Genomic DNA, 16,100 nt, shown 5'->3' on the forward strand with positions numbered 1-16,100 from the left:
GTGCATGGACGGGGAGCGGCACGCCGCAGGGTAATCCAGCGGCTCCCCGGAGATCGCAGCAGCCAGCACCCAGCAGGTCCCCGAAGCGATAAGGGAGGCCAGCCACCCGCGCAGCTGCGACGGCGAGCTCCTCCTCGACCGCCAGGTCCGTCCAGGAGGGGGCGTCCGTCGTCGGTGCATCGCATCCGCGGGGAGGGGGTGCACCTGGGGCCATCGGGGTCACCGACAAGGGGGGGGGGGGGGGGGCGAGGAGGGTCGGGGTGGTCGAGGGGAGCCGGACGCCGCTGGTGAGCTCGCCGGAGATGTGGCCGCGGGAGGCGGCGAATCGCCAAGGGGTCGCCAGAGCGCTCCATCGTCCTCAGAAGAGGCCACCTATATCCCCCCGGAGGATGAATGGTTTCATCACATATCAAGCTTGATCCTCAATAAATGAAGAAAAACCCATCAACATCACTTGTCAATTCTAGGAATTTAAGTTTCATACGATCATTCGAAAATATTTAGCAAAATCAGTAGGCCGTGATGATCTAACCTGACCACTCAAGCCGCCACTTTATAACCACTGTGTATATATACTTATCTGACAAGTGACTAGTGCAGTGCAACCTTTTTTTTTACTATAGCTACTGCAGTGTAATCTATTCTATGTCCTATCCATATGTTTAAAAAAAAAGGGCAAATCAGTTACACCTTTATACAGTATATATCTATACTTGTACCTAGTTCGTGTAGAAGGAGCGTTAGTGGTATTATGCAGCCTCGTTGTACTGTCGACTACAGCAGCACGTGCTTTACCTCCAGCGAAGAATGTGTTCCTCAAATTCTTGGTTAATTGGCCTCTTGCCAAAGAATTCCAGACTTCTGACGGGTTCGGTTTTCAGTTAGCTGCTGCGACCGTGCATCCTCTTATATGAATGATCTTAGATATGAAGCGCCTCAACTGCTCTCCAGCACGCCCAGGCCTGACAACGTTAATGTCGCCCCATTCCGAGCACGACTTCACATCCCCACCTCCTTGCTTTTCACCCAAATTTGGGCACCACACACCAGAAACCAACTCGACCGAAGAACGGTTCAGTAGCTCATCATCAGCCTTCTTCAGCACTGGTGCATCCTCCGCAAACCGCCTTGCGAAGGCAGCGCCGCTCTTCACCATGTTATCGAAATGTGTTTCATCAAGAATACGCGGCTCCAGCCCAGGAGGATCGTCCCAAACAAAGTAACGTAGATCGCCGTTGACAGTGGTGTTTCTAAAGTCAGATGAACTGCATATGACAGTCTGGAAATAGGACTCCATGGAGTAGGCAGCATTGGCAAAGTACATCAGTAGCCTGCGGGGGAGGTTGTCCCAACCATGCACGCAATGTTCAGTGAAGTTCCTACTCAGAATTACCCAGGGAGAGCCTGCGAGACAGGAATATCCATTCAGAAATGCATATACGTGCACAACGTACTGTCAAGTAGGAATTAGTGGGGGTGCCAAGGTTAAGTTAAGCTAGTGAATGGGAACTTAAATATAACTTTAAGGAGCATGTGAGCTTTCTTATATTTGAAGACAAGCATCCTAATTACATGGAACGTCACTAACTTTTAAGAATACTAGCAAATGGTACATGCTTCTCATGTTCGACCTAATGTTTCCATTAAAAACTTAGGCTATGAATTATTTTTTACAATTTCACTACAACTAATCACTTAAGATTATACCATTGAAAACAGAGGCAACAACTAGGGGTAGTAACAAAATCTTTGCCATTTTCGAAATCACTATCAAGTGGGATGTGCATGGCTGAAATACATTAGGACTTACCTGGCTATGTATCAAACGTTTAATTTGGCCAAAGTTTTCTTAATGTACCTCTGTTTTGTTTCCTTAACTTATATCATGGTGCGATATTTCCCGAGTTCTTGCGTGGATTTATTTGTACTCAGTACTTGTGTAGGATTTTTAATCACTCACAATTTCTTTCAGCATTTTCCCAACACATCGATGGCCAAGCATCGATAGCTTTCTTCCTTTATCTATGACCATCATGAATCACGTTTTCACCACCTCCAGCAGGAAAGAAAATGTAGAATGGGCTGTAGAAAATTGTACTCTTACAATTTGCTTTTGATTTTTCATCTTATTAACAAATTCAACTTCAAATTTAACGGGGGAGGCCCGTCACGCTCCCGTCCGTTGCCCCCCGCGCAGGCGGCCGAGGGGCTCCAACCCTAGCCACCAGTCTCTCCCCATCCCACCCCTCCCCTCCGCCGCCGGAGGAGAAAACTGCCAGGCTAAGCCCGGGCGGATGACGGCGGTGGCGGAGGAGCCTCTCCTTCTCGCGCGCGTGGGTGGCGCGGGGCATCCACGCGCGCGGATGTGCGTCCCCAGATCCGAGTGGCTCGCTCCTGGCGCGGCGGTGGCTCGCTCCCGGCGACGAGCGGCGGCAGATGCAGCTGTTGCATCTGGCCATGGCGTTGCGTCTCCTCGGATCAACGACGGCATGAAGGCACTTGGTTGGCTGGTCAGCTGCAGGCGTAGTTGGCCCTTTGGTCAGATCTGATCTGGCCTGAGTGGCTAGCTTGCTCTGCAGTGGCGGAGATCGGTGGTCGCCTGTGCGCACGATGTGAGACGGAGATTCGTCGAGCGGATCCGGGAGAAATCCTTGTTCTTGGCTTGTTGCTAAGTCCGGCGATGGCGGCACTCTTCTATGTCGTCACCTTCTTGGGGGCATCGCCGTGGAGAAGCTCAAGACCTCTATCCGCTACCTCCGGGGGAAACCCTAGATCAATAGATCGGATAACGGCGGCGCGCAGGTATCGTTTTCCTCTTGGGGACGTCATTCTTGGAGGTGTATAGGGGCTTGAGGGACCAGTGGACGGCTTTTTTGGTGGAGCGGTGCTTCATCTTACTCATTGATGGCGGTGGATCTCGGCAGCGTGGCGCAGTTGAGACTCGGTGTCTGATGTGTGGAGATGGACTCGTGCAGGAGGTGGAAGCTCTCTGGCGTCATGGTGGCATCGATGGCAGAGAGGTCTAACAAGTCGGTGTGTTAGTTTCTTCTTTGAAGACGGATTGGTGGAAGATGGCGGCGACAACACATGAGAGTGCGTCGGACCGGTTTGTACCCTAAACCCAGTATGTGGCTCGGTTGGGGCCTCCGGCTTTAGATGTTAGGCTTTGGTGCGATGTCTGTTTGGTATTAGGCTCGGACTATCGACACCCCTTCATCAAGTGGTTAGGAGTAGCGATAGTTGTTGCTAAGATGGTGGCTTCGGACAAACTGATGTACTACTTGTAAGGTCTTTGTAAATAATTAATAAAATGGCTGCATGCATCGTCCAGATGCAGAGGCCGGGGGTAATCCTCCTTTTCTAAAAAAAAAATCAACTTCAGTGGAAAAAGTTAGGGAAGCCCAAGCTCTTTGGAATGCTTATAGGACAGAGTTATATTTTAAATATTGGAATTGTTTTTCTTATGTGGACCAATAAATTCTTCATAAAATAATTTGATTATCATAAAAGTTAGTTATATGTATACTTCGTGGAAATTAGGTAGATGCACTATATGTATTGTTATAAGCATAATAGCTCCTGGTGAAGGACGAGGGGATTAGATGGCGTGAATACTTCGACAAGTTGTTCAATGGAGAGAATGAGAGCTTTGCCATTGAGTTGGACGACCCCTTTGATGATACCAGAAGGGATTTTGGGCGACGAATGCAGGAGCCTGAGGTCAGGCAGGCTTTAAAAAGGATGAAAAGAGGCAAGGCGATCGGCCCTGATGGTATCCCCATTGAGGTATGGAGGTCGACCATGGAAACCATTTTCTTGGTACGACAACTTATGGAGATATAGGTAGCAAAAGAAGGATGTGCATATGTTGTTTGTTGACTAGGAGAAGGCATGCGATAAGATACCACGGAATGTCATGTGGTTGGCCTTGGAGAAACACAAAGTCCCAAGAAAGTACATTACCCTTATCAAGGACATGTCAGATGATAGTATTCGAACAAATGATGGCGACACTGATGACTTTCCTATTAAAATAAGACTGCGCCAAGGGTCAGCTTTGAGCCCTTATCTTTTTTGCTTTTGGTGATGGATGAGGTCACAAGGGATATACAAGGATATATCCCATGGTGTATGCTCTTTGCGGATGATGTGGTGCTAAGCAATGATAGTTGGACGGGGGTTAATAAGAAGTTAGAGCTATGGAGACAAACCTTGCAATCAAAAGGTGTGGTATCAGTACTACTAGGCACAAGGAGAAGGAGGTTACCCTTGATGGGCAAGTGGTGCCTCAAAAGGACACCTTTCAATATTTTGGATCAATACTACAGAAGGATGAGGATATCGGTGAAGATGTGAATCATCGAATCAAAGTCGGGTGGATGAAGTGGCGCCAAGCTTCTGGCATTCTCTGTGACAAGAGAGTGCCACAAAAGCTAAAAGGCAAGTTCTATAGGACAGCGATTCGACCCGCAATGTTGGATGGCGTTGAATGTTGGCCGACTGAAAGGAGTCATGTTCAACAGTTGGGTGTAGCGGATATGCGCATGTTGAGATGGATGTGTGGCCATACAAGGAAGGACCCGGTCTGAAATGATGATATATATAGACAGAGTTAGGGTAGCACCGATTGAAGAGAATCTTGTACAACATCGTCTGAGATGGTTTGGGCATATTGAGCGCAGGCCTCCAGAAGCTTCAGCCCATAGCGGACGACAAAAGCGTGTTGATAATGTCAAAAGAGCTCAAAGTCGACTGAACTTGACATGGGAGGAGTCCGCAAAGAGAGATCTGAAGGACTTGAGTATACCAAAGAACTAGCCATGGACAGGGGTGCGTGGAAGCTTTACGATCCATGTGCCAAAACCATAAGTTAGTGGCGAATCTTATGGGTTTCAACTCTAGCCTACCCAAACTTGTTTGGGACTAATGGCCTTGTTGTTGTTGCTGCTGCTTTGTGCAGCACAATCCAAATGGTCAAGGAACAAAACAAAAGTACAGCTAAAGACAAGGCCAATTGTTTAAACAAAAGCTTCAGCCCAAACTTGTTTACACAAATAAACAGCCAATTGAAATAAACGCACACATCGAACCAGCCCAACTGGAACACATGCACGCATCAAGAGGAACAAAAAATGCTGCGGCAAAGACAAGGCCAAGGGGAGGGCAAGGGAGTTGAGAACAGGGACTACAAAACAGTGATGATGTCACATTAGATGTTTTATGTCATATCTAGGTGAGCCTTAGACAGACCCTTTAATTATTACTCCCTCCATCCGGAAATACTTGTCCTAGAAATGGATGTATCCAGACTTATTTTAGTTAAAGATACATCCATTGTATACATTTTTAGGACAAGTATTTCCGGACGGAGGGAGTACTTTCTTTCTAAAGAAGTGTTTGTATGCTTATAATTCTAAACTCATAATGTCTGGTTCAGTATGAGGGCTAGTCGTAGTGATCTTTAATTAATCAATAGCACATAAAAGAACAATCGGTTCGTGATTTTGTTGCAGATTTAATAGCGCCGGGGTTTAAACAAACCTATTTGAATCACTGATGTCCTTTTATATATTCTTAGAAATGTTTTAAATACCGAAAAAGACCTGAACTAGAAACGATGTTTGCACACACCTGTGAATATCTTGAATGCCTCAGGCATTTGCCTTGTTTCTGTCGCAGGAAAGGGCTGGGTATTCTTGTCCATATATAGACTTGAGTCAACAATAAGTTTTTCAAACCTTTCATGCCTGAAAGGGCCAAGGAAAATATTTAGGGAACGAAACAGGACATGCGAGCTACAGTACATTCTAGAAATTTTCCTGCTTACAGAACTCACTCTTTCCATCCGAGGTCACTTGTGTGATCAATAAAGTTGAGGTGCCTTGGTACAGAAGAAAATGCATAAAAGAGATCTGCATTAAAACAAAAAGATGCTTTAAATTAATAAAATAAAAGTGAAAGGGATGATCAATAAGTTAACTAGAGAAAACAGTAAACACCCCCCGCTTGCGGGGCCTAGGAATCCAGACGAGGTTATTAAATGAAGCTCCTATGTTGAAACATCAGGGGCTTAGGCCTCACAAGCCGGCGACGGCAGCTCATCGACTATTTGCGTCAGGAAGAGATTGACATAGTGGGTCTACAAGAAACGATTCGTCAGGACTTTAGCATGCACGAGCTCCAGAGGCTCTCCCGTCACCAGTTTGCCTGGCAGTGGCTCCCTATTAGAATTAATCCGAGGCACTTCGTTGATCTACCGAGGACCAAGCAATCACACAAGCATGACACCGAGATTTCTTAACGAGGTTCACCAATATGGCTACATCCCCGGGGCATGACTACGGGCGCTCCTCCCCGTGACACCGTCACAATACCGGACCTCGACAGCCCTGGGCGCTGGCACACGCTGCTGGCTCCCCCGCGTACCTGTGCTACTATGTTGGCATAGGTTACATCGTGTGTCTAGCCCCGCTATATATGAGAGGCCTAGGATACAAGTGTCCTGCTTGGACACGACTCCATATCATATCTAAACACAATACAACTACAAGTCCAACTGTAACCTACCTTGTACACAATATTCAACACAACTCTAATAAACTCCACCTTGGCGAATATTCTCCACCACCTTGAATTCATCCATGCATCAAACTTCCATGTACATTGGACTTGAGCTTATCCCATGAGCACTGCTGCTACTCCAAAGACTCCATGTGACTCCACCTGCAACTTGTAGTTCCTTCTTTTCCTGACCATAGTCAATGCTTGAACGAAATTAAGCTCCACATTACACACCGATCCCTAACCTGCGTGAAAGTGAACAACTCATATGTTGGGTTTCACACATAAGAGTTACCTGAACTCAACATCATCGCTCTTCCTTGACCGTCCGTCTGAAACTTGAAGGAATTTCACCATTGCTTGTAGTCATCCCGAGTCAAATTCGCAGTTGTCTCACCACATGTATGACCACCAGAGCCCTGGTCCGTCTCCATGCCCGTGCATACCGCACGCCTCGTCGCAATCATTGCATCGAGCCTCCGCTGTCCCGGTCGAGTCTTAAGGGTCGCGAACCCACACCACTCAACCCCCACTGCAGAATACCACCGATCATCACCGACCAATGACGAGTATCACGTTTCCATCAGACCACCGAGCTCCAGTCTGAACCATGTGTCACTCGCTTTTCCCCAAGTGAAGTCCTTCAGACTCCAGCTCCACCTTCAACATGACTCCATGGTAGATAATCAGTCCACCCCTTGCGCCCCATCGACTTCAAGCTCACATGTGCACCGTCTTGAATCAACCCCGCGCCATAGTCTTGCCGAAGCCACACAAGCCCTAGAGCTTGCGCCGCGTGTTTCCACGCCCAGAAGTCGGTCACCATCGGCATCACGGTCCTATGTCCTCGTCGCCGAGATCACCGCCGTCTTCTGCTTTGACCAACATTCCCGTCGATCCGTCAAACTGTCCAGTCCAACCCAGCCGAAATTAACTGACTGCAACTATGCTCCACCTTGCATCGTTTTCGTCCGCACATCTCCGAACATTGCTTGACGCTCTGTGTTTGCATAATCCCTCACGGCACGTTCCAGACATATCAAGCCTCCACCTTAACTAACGCCATCCATACACAAAAGTGTACCAAAGAACACCAAAGCAAAATCCCTTCCAGCCTTCCCGTGTGAACACCACACGTCTATAGCTATTAGACTTTTCCTTTTTTTTTCTTGATAGTATTCCGGTCTTGACTCTTGGTCCTTGTGCCGTCCTTTTTTCCACCAAACAAATCTCGTTAGCTCCTGTATCGCATCACACGAACACGTACACCTCTGCATCAGTAGCACTCTTGGCTTTTAGCACGCACTAAGCGAAATCGGCTACCACGTCTCCCCGACCGTAGCCTACCACTACGTCCAGCTTCCAGGCCTCCTGTCGGTCACGCCCAGGTGCCTCGCTTGCGCCGCTCCAGCCCCCATGGGCCCGCGCCACGCATCACCAAGTCACCGTACGGCTACCGCCTCACCGATCAAACGAATCGATCTGTAAGCAGTCGCAATCGTCGCCGCCGTATGTGATTCTGCTCGCATTAATCGCCACCCTGGGTCGTAGCACCACCTCTCGCCTGATCCGATCTGACGAGACTCCCCCTGCTGTACGTGCGCACACGCGCCGCGATACAACGTCGTTGCTGAAATCACCATCGAATTCGATCGGGACTCCTACCGCACACGTGCGCCGCTGCCCGCTCGAACCGATCTGCTGCTTCTCGATTGCTCCTGGCGCAAACAGAACTCCCATCGCTTCCATCGATTTTTCCGGTCGCAGGTCTCGACCACCAATCGATTCCACGAATTCTGCTCCACCTCTAAATCAACTTCCATAGCCTCTTCGAACCTTGCTCATGATACCACTTGTTAGAATTAATCCGAGGCACTTCGTTGATCTACCGAGGACCAAGCAATCACACAAGCACGACACCGAGATTTGTTAACGAGGTTCACCGATATGGCTACATCCCCGGGGCATGACACCGAGATTTGTTAACGAGATTTCTTAGAGTTTGGGGAGATTGTTGGGTTTAGTCCCACATCGGTTGTGGGAGGAGACATAACACGACTTATAAGGGTGAGGGTGTCCCCTCCTAACAGGCTAGTCTTTTGGGGGGAGAGGGTCCAAGGCCTGTCATAAGTCGGTGTTGCTCTCCGGTTGGGCCTGTTGACGCATGTGGGTCGGAAACGCTGGTGTTAGCGGACCCGGGATTGCGTAACAAATGGTATCAAAGCCCAGCTGCCTGGAATAAATCTCGGTGGACTCACGGGTCATCGGTCATGGTAGATGGGCTGGAACGTTGGTGTTAGCGGGCCCATGGGTGATCGATGTGTGAGGGGGAGATTGTTGGGTTTAGTCCCACATCGGTTGTGGGAGGAGACATAACACGGCTTATAAGGGTGAGGGTGTCCCCTCCTAACAGGCTAGTCTTTTGGGGGGAGAGGGCCCAAGGCCTGTCATAAGTCGGTGTTGCTCTCCGGTTGGGCCTGTTGACGCATGTCGGTCGGAAACGCTGGTGTTAGCGGACCCGGGATTGCGTAACACTCCCTGCGATGGGCCACTCTGGGGGAATCTTGCTCGGTGTTAGGGAGGATGCGTTCTCGGTTGAAGACATGGACCGAGGGGAGTTCTTGGTGAGCATGGCCGTCACTGATCGACGTGTTCACCTCAGTTGGGAGGTGATTATCGTCTATGGTCCGGCGGATCATGGTCGCTCGGCCGAGTTCCTTGCCGAGTTGAAAAACAAGGTGGAGAGATGCACCACTCTGGTGGTGGTGGCCGGCGACTTTAACCTCGTTAGGTGGGCTTCTGATAAAAGCTCTCCAAATGTGGACCGGTACCGAATGCGTCTCTTCAATGACTGCATCGCGGACATGGCGCTACTTGAGATAGCCCGCGTAGGGGCTAGGTTCACGTGGTCGAATAAACAGGCGGAACCCATCCGGAGTGTTTTGGACCGGGTCTTTGTGTCGCCCCAATGGGAAGTGATGTTCCCCCTCTGTGGCCTTAAGGCGGTCACGCAGATTGGCTCCGACCATACGCCTCTGATCTTCTCGTCGGGTGATGCCCCCCCCCCCCCCCTAGATCCCGCCGCTTCCTCTTTGAGACATTTTGGCTGGAGCAGCCTGGTTTCTGCGAGTTGGTCCGCGACCGCTGGCGCCTTGCGGCCGCTTCCCCGCCTCGTGTCTTCTGTGCGGTGGATATTTGGCATCACTGTGCTAAGCTGGCTAGACAGGCCATGAAGGGCTGGGGTGTGAATTTGGGCGCTGACCTCCGGGCCCGTAAAGGGGACCTGCTGTGTCAAATTAAGGCCCTAGATGACTTGGCAGATGGGCCGGGTCTATCACCGGATGACTGGACCCGGAGATATTCCCTCGATGCCGCGCTCATGGACATCTTCAAAAGCGAGGAATTGTTCTGGCAGCGTCGAGGAGGCCAGAACTGGCTCCTGAAGGGTGATGCAAACACCGCCTACTTTCAGTCCATTGCTAATGGCCGTAGGCGGAAATGTGTCATCCCTTCCCTCTGGGATGGGGATGCTCTTTTGGAAAGCCCAGAGGATATCTCATCCCATATCTACTCCTTCTATAAGGAGCTATTCTCGGCTGAGCTGCGTGGAGGTTCCTCCCTTCGTGAGGACTTCTGGCCGCTAGCTGATCAGGTGTCCGACGTGGAGAATGCGGAACTCACTCTTCCGTTCTCCCCGGAGGAGGTAGGTCAGGCGGTTGCCTCTATGAAGGCCTGCTCGGCCCCGGGGCCAGATGGCCTCCCGGTTGTTTTTTTCCAGAGATTCTGGGAGACCGTGCGCCCGGTCATTATGCCCATGTTCCATGAATTCTATATAGGGACTCTGGACTTGGGCAGGATCAACTTTGGCGTCATTGCTCTCATCCCCAAACTAGTTGGGGCCTCGGATATTCGGCAATTCCATCCCATCACGGTGATTAACGTGTTGGCGCGAATTTTTGCAAAAGTTTGCGCCACTCGTCTGTCCCCTGTGGCCGAACGGATTGCTCACCCCCTCCAGTCCGCATTCCTGAAGGGCATGCGGATTCATGATGGGACCTTGCCCTCCACGAGATTGTCCACGAGGTGGCGTCCAAGGGACTCAAGGGGGTCTTCCTTAAATTGGACTTCCAGAAGGCGTATGATCGTCTTGATTGGTCCTTTTTGAGGATGGTGATGTAGCGTCGCGGATTTGACGAGAGGTGGTGTTCCTGGATCATGCAACTGGTTAGATCCGGTAGCACCGTGATCAATATCAATGGGGTAGTAGGCCCCTTTTTTCCAGGCTCCAGGGGGTAAAGCAAGGTGACCCGATTTTCCCCCTGCTTTTTAACCTCGCTGTCGACGCCCTCGCTGGCATCCTGGATAAGGCGAAGCTAGCCGGGCATATTCAGGGGGTGGTTGGCCACCTCATCTCGGGTGGTGGTGTGTCCCACCTCCAATACGCGGATGACACCATGATCATGGTCATAGGATCCGACTCGGACATTGCTAATCTTAAGTTCCTTTTGCTCTGCTTCTAGGAAATGTCTGGACTTAAGATTAACTTTGATAAGTGTGAGGTTGTGGTCCTGGGCTACTCCGAGGCTGAGCAGCACAGGATCGCGGACAACCGCAACTGCGAGCTGGCTGTCTTCCCCATCTCTTATTTGGGGATGCCCCTGGCTGAGTCCAGGATCTTGGTTAGCGGGTTTGATCCGCTTGTGGGACGAGTAGCGTCCCGTGCGGAGCCCTGGTGCGGTAGATTCACGTCTAAGGAGAGCAAGTCCATCCTCATTAGCTCTAACCTGGCGAGCCTCCCCATGTATATGATGGGGATGTATATCTTGCCCGAAGGTGTGCACAGCGCCTTTGACAAGGAGCTGGCTAGGTTCTTCTGGCAAAAAGGGGATGGTAGACCCAAATACCACATGGTGAAGTGGGCCGATATTTGCTTGCCAAAGGACCGAGGGGGCTTGGGCATCCCTGCGTCCCGCCGCATGAACGTTGCCCTGATGCTTCGTTGGGTGTGGCGGATCCTGCAGGGAGACGGGGGTTTGTGGCTTCAACTGATTAAGGCCAAGTACCTGCGGGGCAGACCCCTCTTGGCCTGCTCGCTCGCGCATGGATCGCAGTTCTAGAAATCTATCCAGAGCATCAAGAACGATATTAGGTTGGGTCTGCGGGTCTCGGTGGGCAGTGGGTCTGAGACCCAGTTTTGGTTGGACCCCTGGATGGATGGAGAGCCTTTACGATTACGCTTTCCGAGGCTCTTTGCTATTTGCGACGACCCTACTATCCTTGTCTCGGCGTCTGCCTCTGAGGATGGATGACAGGTTGCATTCCGCCGTCCCCTCCGTCCAGGTGAGATCCAGGACTGGGAATTACTGCAGGCAGTGGTTCCCCTCCCGGCCTCGTCGGACAGAGATAGTGTTTCCTGGAGTCTGTCTCCCTCGGAAGAATTCTCCGTTAGTTCGGCCTACCTGGCTCTGTGCAGGATGCCGGTCCTTCCGTGGTTATCTCCACTTTGGAAGGCACCGCTGCCCCTGAAGATTAAGATTTTCGTTTGGCAGCTTCTCCGAGACCGTTTGCCTTCAGGGACTGAGGTGCTGAAACGCCATGGTCCGGGTAACGGCACTTGTCCCTTGTGCCATTGCCCGGAGACTGGATCTCACATTCTGTTCTCTTGCGTCGCGGCACAGGCCCTTTGGTGCTTTGTACGTGAGGCTCTGGGACCGGAGTGGGGGGCCCATGACCTTGCAGATTTTCTGCAGTTACGGGCCACCCAGGTCGGCCGTAAACGCCGACTGTTCTGGCTGGTCTTCGCCGCCATGATGTGGACTTTTTGGACTACTCGCAACAAAATGGTGATTGAGAGGGTCTTTCAACGGCGTGCATCTGACTCGTTCTTCAAATTCCTTGCCTTTTTGCAGCACTAGCATCCGCTCGGTAGGACCCGAGACCACGACCGGCTTCAGCGCTACCTGGATGCACTGATTGCGACCGCCCGGCGGCTCTCCGCTCCTTCGCCTGCTGCTTAGGCTGCCCCTATGATGGCATTTTCTATTTCTTTCTCTTTTCTTGGGCAGGATTGTGCTGGTGCCCCAGCGTTTCTTTTGTGTTATCACTCTGTTGGGTTGTGTTGTCTGTCTGGATGCTGGATTATGTGCTTTATATATAAAGCGGGGCGAAAGCCTGTTTCGAGTAAACACCCCCCCCCCCTCGTTCCTCGTCCCCCGTGCATTGGCACTCTGGCAAAACAATATCTCTACAAACAAACAAATGAACAATATATCTCTATAAAACAAACAAATAAACAATATATGGCAAGCAGCTCCATATGTGTTGTCTTCATTAGTGGACATTTGTTGGTTGTGTGCAGAAAATGACATTTGTCATATTTTGCCAGGTTTTTATATAAAAGAAAATGTGTACTTTTGACCATAACCTGATGGTATAAAATCAAACGAGAAATCGTGCGCAACGCCACCGACCTTGCACGGTGCGACCGGCCACATGAACCCGCGCATGCTTGTGATAAGCGGGATGTAAGGCATACCATGGGTAGCGCACTAAGCCCTGTTGCGCATTACCCTTCTTGTAAGGGGTTCTTTTATTTGCGGGATATAGACTCTTACGGATTAGTTACCCCCCGTAAGGGTCAGCTGCTAAGTCAAGCATTATTGGTATACTTTTTTTTATTTTATTTTTTTAGAAAAGAAGGATTACCCCCGGCCTCTGCATCTGGACGATGCATGCAGTCATTTTATTAATTATTCACAAAAACCTTACAAGTAGTACATCAGTTTGTTCGAAGCCACCATCTTAGCAACAACTATGGCTACTCCTAACCACTTGATGAAGGGGTGCCGATAGTCCGAGCCTAATACCAAACAGACATCGCATCAAAGCCTAACATCTAAAACCGGAGGCCCCAACCGAGCCACATACTGGGTTTAGGGAACAAACCGGTCCGACGCACTCTCATGTGTCGTCGCCGCCATCTTCCACCAATCCGTCTTCAGAGAAGAAACTAACACACCGACTTGCTAGACCTCTCTGCCATCGACGCCACCATGACGCCAGAGAGCTTCCACCTCCTGCACGAGTCCATCTCCACACATCAGACACCGAGTCTCAACTGCGCCACGCTGCCGAGATCCACCGCCATCAATGAGTAAGATGAAGCACCGCTCCACCAAAAAAGCCGTCCACTGGTCCCTCAAGCCCCTGTACACCTCCAAGAATGACGTCCCCAAGAGGAAAACGACACCTGCGCGCCGCCGTCATCCGATCTACTGATCTAGGGTTTCCCCCGAAGGTAGCGGATAGAGGTCTTGAGCTTCTCCACGGCGATGCCCCCAAGAAGGTGACGACATAGAAGAGTGCCGCCATCGCCGGTCTTAGCAATAAACCAAGAACAAGGTTTTCTCCCGGATCCGCTCGATGAATCTTCGTCTCACATAGTGCACACAGGCGACCACCGATCTCCGCCACCGCAGAGCAAGCTAGCCACTCAGACCAGATCAGATCTGACCAAAGGGCCAACTACGCCTGCAACTGACCAGCCAACCAAGTCCCTCCATGCCGTCGCTGATCCGAGGAGACGCAGCGCCACGGCCAGATGCAGTAGCTGCATCTGCCTCCGCTCGCCGCTGGGAGCGAGCCACCGCAGCACGGAGGCTCGGGTCCGGGGACGCACATCCGCGCGCGTGGATGCCCCGCGCCACCCACGCGCGCGAGAAGGAGAGGCTCCTCCGCCACCGCCGTCATTCGCTCGGGCTTAGCCCGGCGGTTTCCTCCAGCGGCGGCGGAAGGGAGGGGTGGGATGGGGATAGACCAGCGGCTAGGGTTGGAGCCCCTCGGCCGCCCGCGCGGGGGGCAACGGAGGGGACGTCTATTGGTATACGTACATTAAATAAGGTCAAAGATAAAAATGCCACCGTTCTGGCTAACCTCAACCCTCTTAAATACGGTGCCACTGGCAATCTGTCATATCAAGTGAAAGTGCTTTGTGTGACATTTGAGCAATATCCCAATGATAGCTCTCGCTGATTATCAAAAATTCAGTACTAGCACACATGAGTTGCCCGACCTTATTGATTCTGGTAGGTTGTTGCAGAATTGATTAAGTACAGCACCGCGGAGTACGGACAGCTACTCGTAGAAGACCGTTTGAACAATTCAGCGCAAAAACATACTGCAACGCCCTTAAGGACGGCACTTACATTGGCACAACCAGAAATAGAGTTGTACAAAGGTGCAGCTAGTACCAAACAGTTTCCAGGACTAACAGCACAATGCACCTCGAGTATCCAATTTCAAAATGTGAGATTTTAGACTGATTCATAGCTTGTAATGTCAGGCAGCAACAACAAAATTTAAAAAAAGCTATGTCAGCCACTCCAACTCAATGGTAACTAACTTGTGTACAATTAAGCCGTAACTCGCAAGAAAGAAATCCATCTCATGAGTCTTGAGAGGTAAGCAATGCATCAAATGGCAATCGCAATCACCCAGTACGTACTCCATATAAAATTATATATTAAAAAGCATAGAAAAATATATATTAAAAAGCATAGAAAATTAATTAAACTATAGGAAGAGTGTTTGCTAGCAGTATCTATCTTACCGTCCTGCGTGACGAGAGGATAGTCCCAGGCGCTGAGCGTGACGAACCAGTCCCAGTCAGCCCCAATCCTGAGCAGCACAGCGGCGCCGTGCAGCGCCGCTGCGAGCACCGAGGAGCCCGTCCTGTCTACCGCGTAACTCTCCCCTACCACGTCGACGTTTGCGAACTCCCTCCACGCCGCCTCGTCCCGCGCAGCGGCGGCCAACTCCGTCCGCTCGTCCCGCGACGCCCCCGCGTCCAGGTGCAGCAGGTACTGGTTCCTCGGGTGGTACACCGCCCTGAGCAGCCTGAGGACCCTGCGGCCCTCTCCGCCCGTGCCGGATATCCAGTACGCGACGGAAGGCGGGCTCCCGGGACCCCTCGCCACGAGCGGCCGGACGCGCGCGGGGGGGTAGGCGAGACCGTAAGGGGAGGCCCGGAAGAGGACCAGCAGCGCCGCCGCGGCCAGCGCGGCGGCCGCGATGGCCGGGGGCAAGCGGCACGACCTCATTGCACCGAGTTTCATTTTGTTGGAGGTTTGACCCGCGCGGCCGGCGGCATGAGGCGTACGGAACTGGAAGCGCGGGAATAAATGGTGACGAGAGAGCACGGCGGCGACCTGAGGGGTGCGCGTTACGGCGGGGGCGAGGTGGTCGTAGTCGATTAGTGCGTGGTTTGGAATTGGATGCTTGGACTGGGAGACGGGGACAGGAGGGGAGAGTTTTTAAAAGTTAGGCGGCACGGCACGGCACGGCGTAAGGTGGCGCCGTGGGCCGAAAGGTCCAGAAGGAGGTGCGTGCCGTGGTGGGAAGTTACCAGTTGGCATTTAGTTGTCTCAAAAGAAAAATTAGTTGTGGTGGGGCCGTGGGGCTTTAAAGGCCACGGCGGACACGCGGGTCGGTGTTCGATTTCAGGGCAACCGGCAAAATTGATAAAAATTCACAAACTGTTT

The 16,100-nt window shown here is 51.3% G+C and overlaps 1 protein-coding gene across 2 annotated transcripts; it reads right to left on the reverse strand.

The window, feature by feature from the left end:
- Nucleotides 1-240: 240 nt before the first annotated feature.
- LOC123426423 (beta-glucuronosyltransferase GlcAT14A-like) lies at nucleotides 241-15,900 on the reverse strand. Of its 2 annotated transcripts, XR_006622203.1 has the most exons (5): nucleotides 15,170-15,900; nucleotides 5,837-5,912; nucleotides 5,632-5,747; nucleotides 720-1,404; nucleotides 241-421 (listed from the first exon to the last, which is right to left on the reverse strand). XR_006622203.1 is itself a non-coding variant. In XM_045110261.1 (4 exons), exons 1-4 carry the CDS (start codon nucleotides 15,672-15,674, stop codon nucleotides 878-880), a joined length of 1,224 nt encoding a protein of 407 aa, XP_044966196.1. In that variant the 5' UTR covers nucleotides 15,675-15,900; the 3' UTR covers nucleotides 482-877. The 2 variants fall into 2 exon arrangements, 1 of the variants encoding a protein (XP_044966196.1); XM_045110261.1 differs by lacking the exon at nucleotides 241-421 and having other exon boundaries at nucleotides 482-1,404.
- Between the last annotated feature and the right edge of the window lie 200 nt (nucleotides 15,901-16,100).

Source organism: Hordeum vulgare, chromosome 2H (genome assembly GCF_904849725.1).
Source record: "Hordeum vulgare subsp. vulgare chromosome 2H, MorexV3_pseudomolecules_assembly, whole genome shotgun sequence".
In the NCBI taxonomy this organism is placed as follows: Eukaryota; Viridiplantae; Streptophyta; class Magnoliopsida; order Poales; family Poaceae; genus Hordeum; species Hordeum vulgare.

Excerpts from the sequence above, each read along its gene's own strand:
- LOC123426423 (XM_045110261.1), bottom strand. The coding sequence starts at position 15,674 with ATGAAACTCGGTGCAATGAGGTCGTGCCGCTTGCCCCCGGCCATCGCG. Across the intron at positions 5,913-15,169 it reads TCCTCTCGTCACGCAGGACG|ATCTCTTTTATGCATTTTCT; the intron begins GTAAGATAGATA and ends GTTTTAATGCAG. Across the intron at positions 1,405-5,631 it reads GGCATTCAAGATATTCACAG|GCTCTCCCTGGGTAATTCTG; the intron begins GTGTGTGCAAAC and ends CCTGTCTCGCAG.